The sequence below is a fragment of the Mobula hypostoma genome, chromosome 11, assembly GCF_963921235.1.
Source record: "Mobula hypostoma chromosome 11, sMobHyp1.1, whole genome shotgun sequence".
Lineage (NCBI taxonomy): Eukaryota > Metazoa > Chordata > Chondrichthyes > Myliobatiformes > Myliobatidae > Mobula > Mobula hypostoma.
This window is the reverse complement of record NC_086107.1, coordinates 108,098,347-108,117,192: the sequence shown is the minus strand read 5'-3', so window position 1 is coordinate 108,117,192 and position 18,846 is coordinate 108,098,347. Positions and strand designations below refer to the sequence as shown.

The 18,846-nt window shown below is 44.3% G+C and overlaps 1 protein-coding gene across 1 annotated transcript in view; it reads left to right on the top strand.

Moving 5' to 3' along the window:
* The window catches only part of LOC134354396 (voltage-dependent T-type calcium channel subunit alpha-1I-like), an 843,079-nt gene that overhangs the window by 791,544 nt on the left and 32,689 nt on the right, over positions 1 to 18,846 (top strand). The window contains exons 27-30 of the mRNA XM_063063387.1: positions 4,920 to 5,029; positions 11,123 to 11,256; positions 17,178 to 17,248; positions 18,573 to 18,651. Coding sequence (XP_062919457.1) covers positions 4,920 to 5,029; positions 11,123 to 11,256; positions 17,178 to 17,248; positions 18,573 to 18,651 — 394 coding nt within the window. The remainder of the gene's footprint in view (positions 1 to 4,919; positions 5,030 to 11,122; positions 11,257 to 17,177; positions 17,249 to 18,572; positions 18,652 to 18,846) is intronic.

Here is an 18,846-nt window from a genome sequence, read left to right as displayed (position 1 = left end):
GTGGGACTGTGTGACGCGGAGAGCAAGTAAGAACTGAGAGAGAATGAGAGAATGAGTAAGAGAGAGAAAGAAAATTAGGATGTGATTATAGAGAGTGATTAAGGGGGGGAGTCAGATTAAAAATAAGTGAGCAATGGAGAGTGAATTAAGACAGAGCAGCGGAGAATGAGGGGATTAGAGGGTGAGATCAACAATAGTGAGAGGGACTGTGAGTGAGTGAAAGAAAACAGAATGAAATGCCATGCAGAAGTAAGGAAAGTGAGAGCCATGTATGTATTTTTGGTCTGTATTGTATTTTGTGGTGTATTTATTGTCATCTTTCAAGTAGCTTGGGGCTTAGTTACGTATTCACGATTAGTCTCTTAGTTGTTAGTGGAGCGGAGGTGAGTCACAGGAATGATATATTTTTGTTGACTGGTATTCAACGTTATTGGAATGCTAACTAGATCACTAATATCACTTAAGTATATATAGAATACTAATTCTGATATCACTAATTAGAAAGTTTAGTTACGCTAATTTAGTTTTGTTAATTTTTTTATCGCTACATCTTTTGCCTTTGCTGGTTTCATAATAAAGGGTCGAACGTACCTTTGTTGATTTGGAAATGTTATTAGGAAGCGTGACATACAGTGTCGAGAACCCTGGCTTAGTCTCTCAGCGGTTATGGTTTGTTTGCTGGTAACCACTATGGTTTGTGTGTGAGGGTGGGGGAGTGACTAATGAGTGGTAGTGAGGGAGTGAGGCCGTCAGCGATGGAGAGTGAGAGGGCCGGGTGACAGGCAATGTAGGTGAGTGACAGAGAGAGAGTGAAAGAGAGAGAGGAGGGAGAGAGAGTGACATATGAAATGACGGAGTGAGAAGAACAGTGAAGGCATGAGGCAACGAGGAGTTTCAACTGGGAGGGAAATGGAACAGGCTGGTTGAGAAAGGGTGAGGATGGAAGGGAAAGTGAGAAAGTGAGAGAGAGAGAAAGCAGAACTCAAAGGGAGGGAGGAGCCAGCCAATGGTGTACTAGCATCAGCACCAGACTTCGAAACGAATGGTCCCAGGTTCGAATCCGGCCGGCTCCTTGCTCGCTTTCCATCGGTGCTGGGTTGAGCGTCGAGCTAGCAATTTGGCCTCATAAAAAACAGACAAATGCAAAGGAAACAGCAAGAAATGCTGCCAATGTGAAAGCAGCAACATTACGGCGGTGGTGGGGGGGGGGCGTGGTGTTGGAGGGTGATGCAGAGAAAGAGAGATGGGTGAAGAGAGAAAGCAGAAAGAGACAAATTGCCACTAAAATAGAAAACAGAGATTAGTGAAACAATTGCTTAAAATGTTAAATTGTACCCCAGGGACCCCCAGTATGTTAAATCTAATGAAATCATTGAGATAGGCATGTAGTTACACATTAGCTGTGTTTGCAGGTTAATTTAATACTTGTCCTGGTGAACTGGGATGTGATAACCTGCAGAATAATTACACAAGTAATGAGATGTGTTTGTCCACAATTAGAATATTCTGTCCACAAAGAGCAGGATAAATCCAAGCTGCTTAATTACCAACCCATTGAACTACTCTCATTATGAAAGTGACGTGACAGAAGGTGTTTCTAATTGTTCCACTGAACATTTACCAGTAACGTATGCTAATACTCAGCTTGAGATTTTGCCAGGGCCTCCTGGATCCAGATTCTCGACTCCAGAGGTGAGGTGGGAAAGGTTGTTTTTTGTATCGTGGCATGAATGACGAAGGGAGCAACAAACAATCTGCTGAAGGGACTCAGCAGGTCGGCTGCATCTGTGGGAGGAAAGGAATTGGCAGTTTGGTTCTGATGCGGATTTTTCGACCCAAAATGTTGACAGTTCATTTCTTCCCACAGATGCTGTCTGATTCATTGAGTTTTTCCTGAAAGTCATATTAAGGCATCCGTTAGTCTTGCGAGACCATGGATCTGCGCCTGGAAAGTCTTCACTCTCCAGGGCAAGGTTGTATGGAAGACCAGCAGTTGCCCATGCTGCAAGTCTCCCCTCTCCACGACACCAATGTCGTCCGAGGGAAGGGCATTAGGACCCATACAGCTTGGCACCGGTGTCGTCGCAGAGCAATGTGTGATTAAGTGCTTTGCTCAAGGACATAAAACACGTTGCCTCGGCTGGGGCTCGAATTCACGATCTTCAAGTCACTAGTCCAATGCCTTAACCACTTGGCCCCGTGCCCACACATAAGCACAAGGGATTCTTCAAATGCTTGGAAATCTTGAGCAATATGCACACAAAAGGCTGGAGGAACTCAGCAGGTCGGGCAGCATATATAGAGGGGGAATGAACAGTTGATGTTTCGGGGCCGAGACCCTTCATCAGGCAAAGTTCCTCCAGCATTTTGTGAGTGTCCCTCCAGCAAATTGTTGGTTTCTCCGAAGTCCAGCACCTTTAGTGTTTTGTGTCTCCATGGCATTAACACGTCGTGGTAGAGTTGGCTTCAGTGGCTCTCGGCCATTACGTTTCTTGCCGGGATGGCGGGGATAGCAGAGGACGTCTGTCTAAAGTGAGTGGTGGAAAGTTGAGGGGAGATGTCACAGGCAGGCCTTTTCCCACAGAGTGTGGTGGGTGGTTGGAATGTACTGCTGGCATTGGTGGCAAAGGTTGATGTAGCAAGGCCATTTAAGAGACTCTTAGGTAAGCATGTGGATGTAAGAGAAGCAGAGGATTATGGGCTATGTAGTAAGAAAGGGTTATATTGATCTTGGAGTAGAATCATAAATGATGGCACGTTGTGCGCTTATACCGTGCTGTACTGTTCTATGTTCTTATTGTTTAAGTCATATCTTATACAGAAGATGGTTGTGAGTGGTTGTGGGAGGACGGGAGACAATCATACCCGTCCTTGGACATCGCTGCAGATCTTTCTGGCAGTGTCCTAGGCCCTTGCCATCTTCAGCTGCTTCACCAATGACCTCCCTTCCATCCAAGAGCAGAAGTGGAGATCTCATTGATATTCAACTCTTCAGATAATGAAGGAAAGCACATCCAAAGACAACAAGACAGAGGAAGCATTAAGGCATGGCTGATAAATAACAAGTAACATTGGTGACACACAAGAACAAGTGATAAATATTTGCAACGAGAGCCTAACCACCTACCCTAGACATTCTTCACCCTGGGACCACTTTATTAAGCACACCTGCTCAGATAGCTAATCAGCCAATCATGTGGCAGCAACCCAATGCATAAAAGCATGCAGACATGGTCAAGAGGTTCAGTTGTTGTTCAGACCAAATATCAGAATCAGGAAGAAATTTGATCTAAATCATTTTGACTGTGGAATGATTGTTGGTGCCAGACAGGGTGGTTTGACTATCTCAGAAACTGCTTTTCTCCTGTACAACAGTCTTTTGAGTTTACAGAGAATGGTGAGGAAAACAAAAAAAAACACATCCAGTGGGTGGTTGTTCTGTGGGTGAAAACATCTCGTTAATGAGAGAGGTCGGAGAAGAATGGTCAGACTGGTTCAAGCTGACAGGAAGGAGACAGTAACCCAAACAACCATACGTTATAACAGTGGTGTGCAGAAGAGCATTCACTCTCTATGCCCCGGACACACTGTGACAGCATTGTGTGCCACGTGTAAGATGAATTGTCCTTATTCTGACGCCATGAGCTTCATTATTAAGGGAGGCACAGGTACATAATAACATCGCAGTCTTCATGTTCCCCTCCAATTAAATCAGATGTATTATGCTGTTCCTTCATTGTCACTGGATCCAGGTCATGGAACTCCCAATCCATTAGAGTGTGGATAGGAGAATGTGTAATGTTGAGGATTATTGCAGTGAACAACACACAGAAGGACGTGGAGGCTTTGGAGACAGAGCAGAAGAGGTTTACCAGGATGTGGCCTCTAATCTTAACTAAATTTTACAGGAGCACCATTGAAAGCTCACTGACAAATCACATCTCCATCTGGTATGGGAGCAGCTCAGCTTTGGTCCAGAAGTCCCAATAAAGAGCTGTGAGAACAGCCAACAGGATCATAAGGGCCTCCCTACCATCCATTGGGGACATTTAGGGTTCAATTCCCACTGTTGCCTGTAAGGAGTTTGTTCATTCCCCCCGTGACCGCAAGTTTCCTCCGGGTGCTCCGGTTTCCTCCCACAGTCCAAAGACTTGCCAGTTGGTAGGTTAACTGGGCATTCTAAATTGTCCCATGATTAGGTTAGGATTAAATTGCAGGTTGCTGGGCGGCATACCTTGAAGGGCAAGAAGGTTCCATTCCGCGCAATACCTCAACATATAAATAAGTAAGTCCTGCTTTTATGGAATCTTGCTGTGCATAAGGCCAGCACAGTAGCGCAGCGGTTAGCAAAATGCTTTACGATGCCCGCAGTCTGAAGATCAGGGTTCAATTCCTGCTTCTTTCTGTAAGGTATATATTCCTGCTAACCACATGGGTTACCTCTGGGTGCTCAAAATTTGTTCCACATTCCAGACAAACGTATGGGTAAGGGTTAAAAAGTTGTTGGGCAACCTATGTTGCCGCCTGATGCACTGGGACATTTGCGGGATTCCCCAAGTACATCACAAACTGTGACACAAAATCTGCGTTTCACTGTGTGTTTCAAAGTGCATGTAACAGATAATCTCTTTAATCTCTTTAAAAATGTTGCAGACTCATTTCAAAAGTGAGTACACATAAAATATATCTGCTTGGTTGCACTGAAATTTTAGAATGACTTAGAAATATATAAGGCACTATATAAATGGAAGTTATTATTTATGTCCGCTTCTCAAGAGAGGAGATTATGAGGAGGAGAGATTATCATGTTTCAAACTTTTATGTTGAAGGCAGTGTTTGTGGAGCCCAACCTGATGGGTGTGTATCCCTGGAGAGAGTCCAGATGTTTGCTGAAGTTCTTTGCTTGTTTCCTCCCTCAGTCTCTGGAGGTCGCTCTCAAGTACTGTAACTACATGTTCACCACCGTCTTTGTGCTGGAAGCAATTCTCAAGCTCGTGGCTTTCGGATTGCGGAGGTTCTTCAAGGACAGGTAAGGAAGAGCTTTTACCTTGCTGACGGAGTGGCTGCTTGACTGTAGTTGCCATTCCTGACCATAAATCACATAAACACACTTCCCAGGAGGGGTTAAGGCAGAGGCCCACTGGGGGAGGGAAGATCAGTCGTCCCAAACCCACCACCTCCAATATCTGATCACCCGGTCCCAGCTCAGGCCCAGGTTTCCAGCAAGGGAAAGCCAGTGCCAGGAGCTTGCTGCCCCGTATTGCTCCTGCTGTTTCTGAAGATCCCTCTCAAGTACTATAATGTTCCTCTCGTGGTGGAAATTCACCCTGTTCTGTTGTTCCTGAATGAGACGTCACAATGCGGCACCGAATAGACAGACTGAAAGGCCCACTCAGATGAAGCTCAGAAGCAGGTTGCTGAATTCCAAGTTTCTGCCGAGGAGATCTGACTGTAGGAAGCCTGATGCCAAGTTGTATGGTTCTGTTCCAAAGCTGCAGGAAACCCTTGGCAGAACTCCCACTATGGACAGCATGGGGCAATGTTTTATCATCTCACAGTGGAGCTCCAATCCACAGAAGCTCGTGGGAACAAAGCCAATGTCCGAACTCAAAGTACATCTATTATCAATGTACAAATATGTCACCCCGGGTACTATCTTGAGATTCATTTTCTTGCAGGTATTTACAGTAAAATAAACAAATACAAGAGAATTTATGAAAAACTATACATAAATAAAGACTGACAAACATCAGTGTACAAAGGAAGAGAAACTGTGCAAATAGAAAGTAAATAAATAATACGGAGAACATGAGTTGTAGAGTCCTTGAAAGTGAGTCTGTAAGTTATGGAATCAGTTCAGAGTTGATGTGTGAAGTTACCTGTACTGGTTCAAGAGCCTGATGGTTGAAGGATAACAAGTGTTCCTGAACTTGGTGCTCTGGGATCTATGATTCCTATATTTCCTTCCTGATGGTAGTAGTGAGAAGTGAGCATAGTCTGGATGGTGGGGTCTGTATACATCTTCAAGTCAACTAAAAGCCAATACCCATCAGATGAACAAAGTTAGAATTACACTCTGGTGGGTTCGATTTTGACTCCCCTTGAACAAGGCCTCAGAATGGAGATTGGTGGATGAGTAAGACTGGAATTAGACATGTTTGGTTTGAATTAGCTGCAGTTGGCCATCCCAAACCAAACCCAGACTGTGTTGTTGCCACGTGGACCCTGCACTGACTTCTTTCTCCCCATACCTCTCTCAGTACTCACCCATCTACTACCCAAATTTTGCACTCTAGGTGTAACCACCTGCTCAAAAGTCATAGCTATTACTCTGCCTCCCAGATGATCCTAAGTTCATCCAACTCCAGCTCTAGCTCCTTAATGTAGTCCTTCATGAGCTGGAGTTGGCTGCACTTCCTGCAGGTGCAGTCATCAGGGAGACTATCGGGTTCCGTGAATTCCCACCCTACAGGAGGAGCACACCACTGCCATTTCTGCCATCCTGCCCACACTGTACAATGGGCAACCAAGACCAAGTCAGCAATAACAAAAGGAAAAAACTAACCCTTCCAACCTGTTTCTTTCGCCTCAGCCTCTTCTCATCAAAGCCTGACGCTCCTAACCTCACCGTTGGCTTACTCCCAACAATGGCCACCCTGCTTGAACCTTCTGTGCTCTTATTCAATTCACAGTTCTCTGCTCTCGCTGCTGAGAGAGAGACAGACAGACAGAGATAGAAAAGAGAGGAGAGGAGAGAGGGGAAGGGAGGGAGAGGGAAAGGAAAGGAGAGGAAGAGGGAGGGAAGGAGAGAGAGAGAGAAGGGAAAAAGAGAGAGGAAGGGAGAGAGAGGGGAAGGGAGATAGAGGAAGAAGAAAGGAGAGGGAGGGGTAGAGAGAGGAAGAGAGTGTGACGAGAGTGAGAGAGAGGGGGGAGAGAGTGGGAAAGAGCACCGTAGGGGAATCGAATGTTCAAACAGCATCTGGAATGCACCCTACTCCTTTCACCCTGACATACATGGCTTTTGATTTACAGCTGCCAAATTAACACCTGTGTGGGTAAGTGTCTGTGTATGTTCAGCTATTAGTGACTCTGGTGTAGTCATTAACAGCCAACACATCAGGAGACCGTGAGCTCTGCAACGCTAATGAGAAGTGATGGAACAGGCACATCAATTCAGGGTTTATGGTTTCCCTGCTTTGACTTCCTATTCCCTCCGGGACATAATCACTGTTTTCCTGTTTATCGTTATTATTATCCTTCATCTCAGTTATTTTAGTCCCTGCAATATAAAAATATTTCTCTAAACTGTTTGCCATCATAATTTTGAGTCTAAGCCAATTCTGCCTCAATGCGAATTCTTGCTGCAATTAATTCGATCTACCCCAGGTAGCTTTTGTCAGGACAGGACTGAAACATCAGAGAGGGATTTGTGCTACCATGACCTTTCATTACCTTTCCCAAAGTAGATTTATTCAGTGATTACAGCATCACAGTATTAAAACTAATAACATGCGCTATTTACAGTCAATAAATAAATACTGGGGGGCCACAGTAGCGTAGCAGTTAGCGCGATGCTATCACAGCTCGGGGCGTCAGAGTTCGGAGGTCAATTCAGACGCTGCCTGTAAGAAATTTGTACGTCCTCCTTGTGAACATGAGGGTTTCCTCTGGATGTGCTGGTTTCCTCCTATGTTCCAATGACGTACAGGTTAATTGGTTATTGTCAATTGCCCTGAGGGGCTAGGGTTAAAAAGGTTGGGTTGCTGTGCACTTGCGGTTCGTTGGGGCGGTAGGGTCAGTTCCATGCTGTATCTCTAAGTAAATAAAAATGAGTCTAACATGGTCATCTCTATCCAGAAAACTTTCGAGCCCACTAGTCCCAGAAAGCCCCCATTGTACCTGCGGAAACCACGTGCTCCATCTCCAGGGACTCTCAGACACGCAGGGGTCGCAGCATTCAGGTCAGGCAGAACCCTCCAGACACTTGCAGCCTGGAGCCGTGAAGGACCACCTTGGCCTGCCGCCCTGCCCCGGGAGTATCTGACAGAGGGAGCTCTACATCAAGAGCTTGCAAATCTGGAAAGAGAAACAGAGAGAAAAAAAATGCTGGATATTCCCACAGGTCAGCAACTGGGGAGAGAGAAATGGAGTCAGATCATTGACCCTTCAGTCTCTGCAGATGTTGCCTGACCTGGTGTGTATCTGCAGTGCTTTCTGTGTCCATTGCACCAAGTACGCTCAGTGGCCACTTTATTACATGTCTCCTATACTTAATAAAGTAGCCACTAACTGTATGCTTGTGATCTTCTGCTTCAGTAGCCCAACCACTTCAAGGTTCGCTATGATTTGCATTCAGAGCTCTTCTACACACCACTGTAGTAATGTGTGGTTATTTGAGTTACTGACGTCTACTTGTCACCTTGAACCAGTCTGCCGTTCTCCTCTGATCTCTCTCATTAACAAGGCATTTTCTCCCACAGATCTGCTGCTCACCGGATGCCTTTTTTGTTTTTTGCACCACTCTCTGTAAACTCTAGAGACTGTTGTGCATGAAAACCCCAGGAGTTCAGTAGTTTCTGAGGTACTCAAACCACCCCATCTGGCACCAACATTCATTTCACAGTCAAAGTTACTTGGATCACATTTCTTCCCCGTTCTAATGTTCGATCTGACCATGTCTACATGCTTTTATACATTGAGTTGCTGCCACATGATTGGCTGATTAGATATTTGTATTAAAGAGCAGGTGTGCAGGTATACAGGTGTTAAATAGCCCTTGAGTGTACCTGCCCACATAATGTACAATAAGATAGTGTACAGAGAAACTAGTATGTTGAATCTGCTCTGGGTGTGTGTCACAAGACAGTATAGAAGGAAGTTTACTCGACATCTAACTCATGCTGATGGAACTGTATCAGGTTTCAATGCGATTATGAAGCAGGAAATTAACATTTCAATCAATATTTCTTATTTCAAAGTTCAAAATAAATTTTATTATCAAAGAATATATATGCCACTGTATACAACTATAACATTCATTTTCCTGTGGGCATATTCAAGAAATAATAACTATATAATAATAGAATAATAACTGTAACAGAATTAATGAAAGACTGCCCAACTAAAGCATTCAACTGGAGTGCAGAAGACAAAAAACTGTGCAAATATAACAAGAAGAGACAATAATAATGAATCAGAATCAGAATCAGGTTTATTATCACCAGCGTATATCATGAAATTTGTTAACTTAGCAGCAGCATCAATGCAATACATAATATAGAAGAAGAAGAACAAATATATAAAATAATAAATAACAGTATATGTATATTGAATAGATTAAAAATCATGCAAAAAGAAATAATATCTATTAAAAAAAGTGAGGTAGTGTTCATGGGTTCAATGTCCATTTAGGAATTGGATGGCAGAGGAGAAGAAGCTGTTCCTGAATAGCTGAGTGTGTGCTTTCAGGCTTCTGTACCTCCTACCTGATGGTAACAGTGAGAAAAGAACATGCCCTGAGTGCTGGAGGTCCTTAATAATGAATGCTGCCTTTCTGAGACACCACTCCTTGAAGATGTCGTGGGTACTTTGTAGGCTAGTACCCAAGATGGAGCCGACTAAATTTACAACCTTCTGCAGCTTCTTTCAGTCCTATTCAGTAGCCCCTCCGTACCAGACAGTGATGAAGCCTGTCAGAATGCTCTCCACGGTACATCTATAGAAGTTTTTGAGTGTATTTGTTGACGTACCAAATCTCTTCAAACTCCCAATGGAATATAGTCACTGTCTTACCTTCTTTATAACTGCATCGATATGTTGGGACCAGGTTAGATCCTCAGAGATCTTGACACCCAGGAACTTGAAACTGCTCACTCTCTCCACTTCTGATCCCTCTATGAGGATTGGTATGTGTTCCTTCGTCTTACCCTTCGACAGTCAGCTCTTTCATCTTACTGACATTGAGTGCAGGGTTGTTGCTGCGACACCATTCCACTATTTGGCATATCTCGCTCCTGTACGCCCTTTTGTCTCCATCTGAGATTCTACCAACAATAGTTGTATCATCAGCAAATGTATAGATGGTATTTGAGCTATGCCTAGCCACACAGTCATGGGTATAGAGGGAGTAGAGCAGTGGGCTAAGCTCACACCCCTGAGGTGCACCAGTGTTGATCATCAGCGAGGAGGAGATATTATCACCAATCCACACAGATTGGGCTCTTCCGGTTAGGAAGTTGAGGATCCAATTGCAGAGGGAGGTACAGAGGCCCCGGTTCTGTAACTTTTCAATCAGGATTGTGGAAATGATAGTGCTAAATGCTGAGCTATAGTTGATGAACAGCTTCCTGACATAGGTATTTGTATTGGTCTAAAGTAATGTGAAGAGCCATTGAGCTTGCATCTGCCATTAACCTATTGTGGCGATAGGCAAATTGCAATGGGTCCAGGTCCTTGCTGAGGTAGGAGTTCAGTCCAGTCATGACCAACCTCTCAGAGCATTTCATCACTGTAGATGTGAGTGCTACCGGATAAATAATAATACCAGATAAATGAATAAATAAATAAAAATATCGAGAACATGAGATGAAGAGTTGTTGAAAGTTGAGTCCATTGGTTGTGGGAATATTCAATGATCAGGTAAGTGAAGTTGAGTGAAGTTATCCCCTTTGGTTCGAGGACCTGATCGTTCAGTGTACTAACTGTCCCTGAACCTGGTACTGTGAGTCCTGAAGCTCTTGTACCTCTTTCTGATGGCAGCAGTGAGAAGAAAGCATGACCTGGGGGTGGTTGGTGTCCTGGATAATGGATGCTGCTTTCCTGCGACAATGCTCCATGTAGATATGCTCAATGGTTGGGAGGGCTTTACCCGTTTTGGACTGGGCCACATCCATTATTTTCTGTAGGATTTTCTGTTCGAGGGCATTGGTGTTTCCATACCAGGCTGTAATGAGGCCATTCAATATACTATCCACTGAAGCTTGTCCAAGTTTTATCTGAAAGTACAGAGACACTCACTGGGTCCAATGCCTTTACATCCTGTTCCATAACCAGTCCCTTTCCTTGTTGAATGAAACTCTTGCCAAATCCATTCTCTACAGGTTATCTTCTGTCTCTCACACAGGTGGAACCAGCTCGATTTGGCCATTGTTCTGCTCTCAGTCATGGGGATTACACTGGAGGAGATTGAGATCAGTGCAGCCCTTCCCATTAACCCCACCATCATCCGGATCATGAGAGTTCTCCGGATCACCAGAGGTAAGCTGTAGCCTCATTTGAATAACACTGGCAGGAATTAATGTCTTTTCTTGTGTCCATTTTATGACAAAGCAAATAATATTGGTTAAGATCTCTATTAAATCCCTTGGAAGATATTGATATTATTTGGGCAATGTTAATCATTGCTTCCCCTTTTCCACCTCTTTGTCCATTTTCACATGCATTCTAACTTGTCAGAGCAGACAGGAGGTGGGTGAGAAAGGCATAATTCAATATCGCAAGGTTTGGTATATGACAGTCCAGAGCAGAAGAGGGGAGATTGAAGTGGTCTACAGTGTTAACACACTGTAATCAATAATTTGGAAGAAATAGAACACATGTCAGCATTCCAACAGAGCCAGGACATAGACCATAAGATATTGGAACAGAATCAGGCCATTCAGTCCATCAAGTCTGCTTTGCTAGTTATTGTAGCTGATTTTTTTTCAATCCCATTCTTCTACTCGTTAACACTTAACCCCCTTACTAATCAAGAACCCATCAACCTCTGCCTTAACTACACCATGACTTGTCTTCCACAGTTCTCTGTGGCAACAAATTCCACAGAATTGTCACTATCTGGCTGAAGAAATGCTTCCTCAGCTCTGTTTTAAAGGGTCATCACTTTATTCTGGGGCTGTACCCTGGATCCTAGACTCCCTATTCAATGGGAACATCCTCCCTATGGTACTGTATCCATTTCAGAATCAGCTTTAATATCACTGGCATATGTCATGAAATTTGTTGACTTTGTGACAGCAGTATAAAGCAATACATGACAAATATATGAAAACAATTGAATTTTGGTAAGTATATATTGTATATGTCTATCGAATAGTTAAATAAGCAGTGCAGAAGACAGAAATTGAAGAAGTGGTGAGGTGGTGTTCATGGGTTCAATGTCCATTTAGGAATCAGATGGCAGAGAGGAAGAAGCTGTTCCTGAATTGTTGACATGCAAGAACTGTGGCCAATAACTTTTATCGTCGTTAAGGGGTATAAACCATGTGCTTTTTCGTGGGGAAATGTCTGTGTTGGCAGTGTAGGGGTATCCACACCAGACTTTGGAACAAGAGGTCCTGGGTTTGAATCCATCTGGCTCCTTGCACGAGTTCCACCGGTGCTGGGTCGAGTGTGGAGCCAGTGGCTCAGCCTTGCGAAACAGACAAATAGTAACGAAATAGCAAGGTTGCAGCCTGATGCATGAGAGGAACTTGACCTTTTACTTTACTGCCTCACTCAGATAACCACTTCAGCGAATGATACAAGTGAGTGGAAGACCAGCCCATCACAAAGGTACCAACTCTCTGAGACAGCAGGAATTCTGCAGATGCTGGAAATTCGAGCAACATACATCAAAGTTGCTGGTGAACGCAGCAGGCCAGGCAGCATCTCTAGGAAGACCCTTCATTAGTCCTGATGAAGGATCTCAGCCTGAAATGTCGACTGTACCTCTTCCCAGAGATGCTGCCTGGCCTGCTGCGTTCACCAGCAACTTTTATGTGTGTTACTCTCTGAGACAGACTGCTCCAATCAGCCCCAATCTCTCATCTCCAGGGATAGACACTGTATACGCTGATACACACAATGGTACTTCAGTGATCCCAGTGATCAAACTGGCATCCAACACCACCCAAAGGACACCATTTAGGGCTGATGTAGTCCTCTGAATAACTCCATTGCCAACTCTTTGCCTCTATATTTTCTTGGGCTGTGGAGATAGATTAATACGTCCTTTGTGATCTGCATCAGGGAGCTAGCCTTGCAGAAACATAAAAATTCAACTTCCATACACTCAGCACAACAAGCCAAGCACATCAGGAAACTGCACAACTAACAGTCTGTGATTTTCTGATGATTGAGTTTAATGGGTGTAAAATTACAGTCCTGGAACTGAACAATTTCCCCATGAAGAAGCACAGGGTTTATACCCCCTAATGATAACAAAAACATTATTTGCCGTAGTTCGTGCATGAACAATTTAATCTGCTTCTGTCTTATGGTTTTATTCTTCACAATTCGTCCCTAGCTTCATTAAAACAGGGTTGTTATCATGGGTGACTTTAACTTCCCTAATATTGATTGACGCCTGATAGTTCCAAGGGTTTAGATGGGGCAGAGTTTGTTAAGTGTGTCCAGGACAGACTCCTGTCACAGTATGTGGACAGGCCAACCAGGGGGAATGCCATACTAGATCTAATATCAGGTAATGAACCGGGTCAGGTCACAGATCTCGCAGTGGGTGAGCATCTGGGGGACAGTGACTACTGCTCCCTGGCCTTTAGCATTATCATGGAAAAGGATAGAATCAGATAGGACAGGAAAATTTTTAAATGGGGAAGGGCAAATTATGAGGCTATGAGACTAGAACTTGCGGGTGTGAATTGGGATGATGTTTTTGCAGGGAAATGTACTATGGACATGTGGTTGATGCTTAGAGATCTCTTGCAGGATATTAGGGATAAATTTGTCCCAGTGAGGAAGATAAAGAATGGTAGGGTGAAGGAACCATGGGTGAAAAGTGAGGTGGAAAATCTAGTCAGGTGGAAGAAGGCAGCATACATGAGGTTTAGGAAGCAAGGATCAGATGGGTCTATTGAGAAATATAGGGAAGCAAGAAAGGAGCTTAAGAAGGGGCTGAGAAAAGCAAGAAGGGGGCATGAGAAGGCCTTGGCAAGTAGGGTAAAGGAAACCCCAAGGCATTCTTCAATTATGTGAAGAGAAAAAGGATGACAGGAGTGAAGGTAGGACCGATTAGAGATAAAGGTGGGAAGATGTGCCTGGAGACTGTGAAAGTGAGCGAGGTCCTCAGTGAATACTTCTCTTCGGTATTCACCAATGAGAGGGAACTTGATGATGGTGAGGACAATATGGGTGAAGTTGATGTTCTGGAGCATGTTGATATTAAGGGAGAGGAGGTGTTGGAGTTGTTAAAATGCATTAGGACGGATAAGTCCCCGGTGCCTGACGGAATTTTCCCCAGGCTGCTCCAGGAGGCGAGGGAAGAGATTGCTGAGCCTCTGGCTAGGATCTTTATGTCCTCGTTGTCCACGGGAATGTTACCGGAGGATTGGAGGGAGGTGAATGTTGTCCCCTTGTTCAAAAAAGGTAGTAGGGATAGTCCGGGTAATTATAGACCAGTGAGCCTTACGTCTGTGGTGGGAAAGCTGCTGGAAAAGATTCTTAGAGATAGGATCTCTGGGCATTTAGAGAATCATGGTCTGATCAGGGACAGTCAGCATGGCTTTGTGAAGGGCAGATCATGTCTAACAAGCCTGATAGAGTTCTTTGAGGAGGTGACCAGGTATATAGATGAGGGTAGTGCAGTGGATGTGATCTATATGAATTTTAGTAAGACATTTGACAAGGTTCCACATGGTAGGCTTATTCAGAAAGTCAAAAGGCATGGGATCCAGGGAAGTTTGGCCAGGTGGATTCAGAATTGGCTTGCCTGCAGAAGGCAGAGGGTCATGGTGGAGGGAGTACATTCAAATTGGAGGATTATGACTAGTGGTGTCCCACAAGGATCTGTTCTGGGACCTCTACTTTTCGTGATTTTTATTAACAACCTGGATGTGGGGGGTAGGAGGGTGGGTTGGCAAGTTTGCAGACGACACAAAGGTTGGTGGTGTTGTAGATAGTGTAGAGGATTGTCAAAGATTGCAGAGAGACATTGATAGGATGCAGAGATGGGCTGAGAAGTGGCAGATGGAGTTCAACCCGGAGAAGTGTGAGGTGGTACACTTTGGAAGGACAAACTCCAAGGCAGAGTACAAAGTAAATGGCAGGATACTTGGTAGTGTGGAGGAGCAGAGGGATCTGGGGGTACATGTCCACAGATCCCTGAAAGTTGCCTCACAGGTGAATGGAGTAGTTAAGAAAGCTTATGGAGTGTTAGCTTTCATAAGTTGAGGGACAGAGTTTAAGAGTTGCGATGTAATGATGCAGCTCTATAAAACTCTGGTTAGGCCACACTTGGAGTACTGTGTCGATTTCTGGTCGCCTCACTATAGGAAGGATGTGGAAGCATTGGAAAGGGTACAGAGGAGATTTACCAGGATGCTGCCTGGTTTAGAGTGTGCATTATGATCAGAGATTAAGGGAGCTAAGGCTTTACTCTTTGGAGAGAAGGAGGATGAGAGGAGACATGATAGAGGTGTACAAGATAATAAGAGGAATAGATAGAGTAGATAGCCAGCGCCCCTTCCCCAGGGCACCACTACTCAATACAAGAGGACATGGCTTTAAGGTAAGGGGTGGGAAGTTCAAGGAGGATATTAGAGGAAGGTTTTTTACTCAGAGAGTGGTTGGTACGTGGAATGCACTGCCTGAGTCAGTGGTGGAGGCAGATACACTAGTGAAGTTTAAGAGACTACTAGACAGGTATATGGAGGAATTTAAGGTGGGGGCTTATATGGGAGGCAGGGTTTGAGGGTTGGCACAACATTGTGGGCCGAAGGGCCTGTACTGTGCTGTACTATTCTATGTTCTATGTTCTATAATGCAGTGAGTCTGGACTCACTAGGATCTCCTGAGAGAGGAGGTGAACTCCAGTCAGAGGTGTTGGATGCATGCAAGGGTATTGGACTCAGATTAGGTTCACCTCCATCACTAAGCACATCTGCACGGAGTGTTGCCACAAGAAAGCAAAACCTATCATCAACGAACCCCACCATCCAGGCCATGCTCTCTTCTCGCTGCTACCATTGGAAATGAGGTGCAGAAGCCTTGGGTCCCAAACCTCCAGGTTCAGGACGGTTATTACCCTTCAACCGTCAGGCTGCTGAACCAGCGTGGACAGCTTCACTCAACTCAACCGTGAGCTGATTCCACAACCTTGGGACTCACTTTCAAGAACTGTAACTCATTTTCTCACTATTATTTATTTACTTATTTATTCATTTTTTATTTGCACAGTCTGTCTTCTCTTGCACATTGGTTGTTTGTCAGCCTTGTTTGTGTGTAGTTTTTCATTGATTCTATCGTATTTCTCTATTCTACTGTGAATGTCTGCAAGAAGATGAACTTCCAGGTAGTATATAGTGACATATGTGTACTTTGATAATAAATTTACTTCAGACTTTGAATTTTGAACTTTGGACTCAAATATATTTGGCCGTGTTAAAGTCATTGGAATCGAATGTGGGTTCAGCTGATAACCAAAGCCCTTTTGCTCTCTTCTCACTGCTGCCATCAGGAAGGAGGTACAGGAGCTTTAGGCTCCACACAAACAGGTTCAGGAACAATTACCCCTCAACCATCAGGCCCCTGAACCAAAGTGAATAACTTCATTCACCCCAACAATGAACTAATTCCACAACTTATGGACTCACCTTCAAGGACTCTACAACTCGTGTTCTCAGTATTATTTATTACTTATGTATCTATTATTATTATTTTGTTTTTCTTTATATATTTGCACAATTTGTTATCTTTTGCACATTGGTTGCTTGTCCGTCTTTGCGTATAGTTTTTCATTGATTCATTTGAGTTTCTTTATATGTACTATGAATGCCTGCAAGAAAATAGGGCATAGTGTTTAGCTCAGCGCTTCACAGTACAGCCGACTTGGGTTCAATTCCCGCTGCTGCCTGTAAGGAGTTTGTATCTTCTCCCCGTGACCTTGTGGGTTTCTTCCAAGTGCTCTGGTTTACTCCCACAGCCCAAATACGTACCAGTTGGTCTTTGGTAGATGGCCTACTCCTGCTCTTTGTTATGTTCTTATGAGGCCAAGATTTTTTTATTGATAATTTTACTAAATGACAGTGGAGGCTCAATAGGCAGACTGGCCTATTCCTGCTCTTGTTTATGATGTTATCACGCAAACAGGACATTTGGATCAGCTGTTTCATGTTGAGGTTCATGTTATGCAATCATCCCTTTGCTTCCCTCACCCTGTCTTCCTGTTTTGAAATTTCCAGTGCTGAAGTTGCTGAAGATGGCCACTGGGATGAGAGCCCTCCTGGACACCGTAGTGCAGGCTCTACCTCAGGTAAACTTCAGCCTAGGTACCTTCTCTTCTTAAATACATAACATCACGAATGATGCATTCCACAAGCAGTGGGTTGCCATAGGTATTTTTCAAGAGGTTTGACCCAGAGTTTCCACTAACTGAGAGCTTTGAAGATATATCTATCATGTTCCATTCTTAACATTCCGTATGTCTCCTTTTGACTTTGGGAGGCCATTCAGCCCATTGAGTCTATGCAATCTCATTACCCCACTAATTTCCCTGTACCTTATTCTCCTGACTTCACCATCAATGTTACCACTCAGTGACACAGGGGACAATTTAGAGTCACCATGTCACATTTTATAGGGTGACACAGCAGCAGAGCAGGTAGCATAGTGTTATTGCAGCTCCAGCCCCAGCAGTTCAACTCTGGCATTGTCTGTAAGGGTTTGTATGTTCTCCCCGTGACCACAAGGGTTTCCTCTGAGTGCTCTTGTTTCCTCCAACATTCCAAAGATGTATAGTTTGGTAGGTTAATTGGTCACGTGGATGTAATTGGGGAACCCATCTCGTTGGGCTAGAAGGGCCTGTTTCCATGCAATAGCTCCAAATAGATAGATAGGATAGATAGATAGATAGATCAATCGATAGATAGATCAATAGATAGATCAATAGGTAGATAGATAGATCGATAGATAGATCAATAGATAGATCGATAGGTAGATAGATCAATAGATAGATCGATAGATAGATAGATAAAACATCTTGGCACACAAGAGGAAAATGCAACAGCTGGGGAAAACCATGTTGTCACAGGAATGTGGACATTGCAGCAAGGATTAAAGACAACATCTGGGTGAGGATGACTGTGGAGGTGTGTGGTCAAACCCAGACAACGGAGACCCCCAAAGTGAGACTGCTTACTAGAGACGAGATAGGCGGGTGGTGATTGCGACAATGTGTGCTCAAGCCAGTAAGGTGAGGCCTCTGTAGCAAGAGTTTTCTAGAAAAAATAGTATCCCTTTACACAATAAGGGGTGCCGGAGACAAACGAGGTAGGAATAACAGGAGGATGTGAAATGCACATCCCTTTCTCCTATGGTCCACTCTCTTCTCCAGCCTTGACCTTTCCCACCCACCTGGGTTCTCCTATCACCTTCCAGCCAGCCTCCTTCCCCTCCCCACACCTTCTTATTCCGCCATTTCCCCCCTTCCTTCTCAGAAGCGTGTCAGCCCGAAACATCAGCATTCATTTGCCTGACCTGCTGAGTTCCTCCAGCTTTTGTGTCTGCTGCTTTGGATTTCCACCATCTGCAGGATCTCTTCTGTTTATGAATTAACATTTTTCACCTTTCTCTTCCAGGTGGGAAACCTTGGGCTCCTCTTCATGCTTCTGTTCTTCATCTATGCCGCTCTAGGAGTTGAGCTGTTTGGTAAATTAGGTAAGGTTACCAGGGCCAGCGAATGCCGTCTCCTTGCGGTCACCACAATGGTTGCAGGTTCAAGTCCCACCATTGGCAAATTGAACACCTGACTTTGTGCCTCAGTTCATTTCGAGAGACTGTGAGATACAGAGTCATACAGCTGGGAACCAGGCCCTTCGGCCCATGCTGCCCATGCTGGCCATCAACCACTCA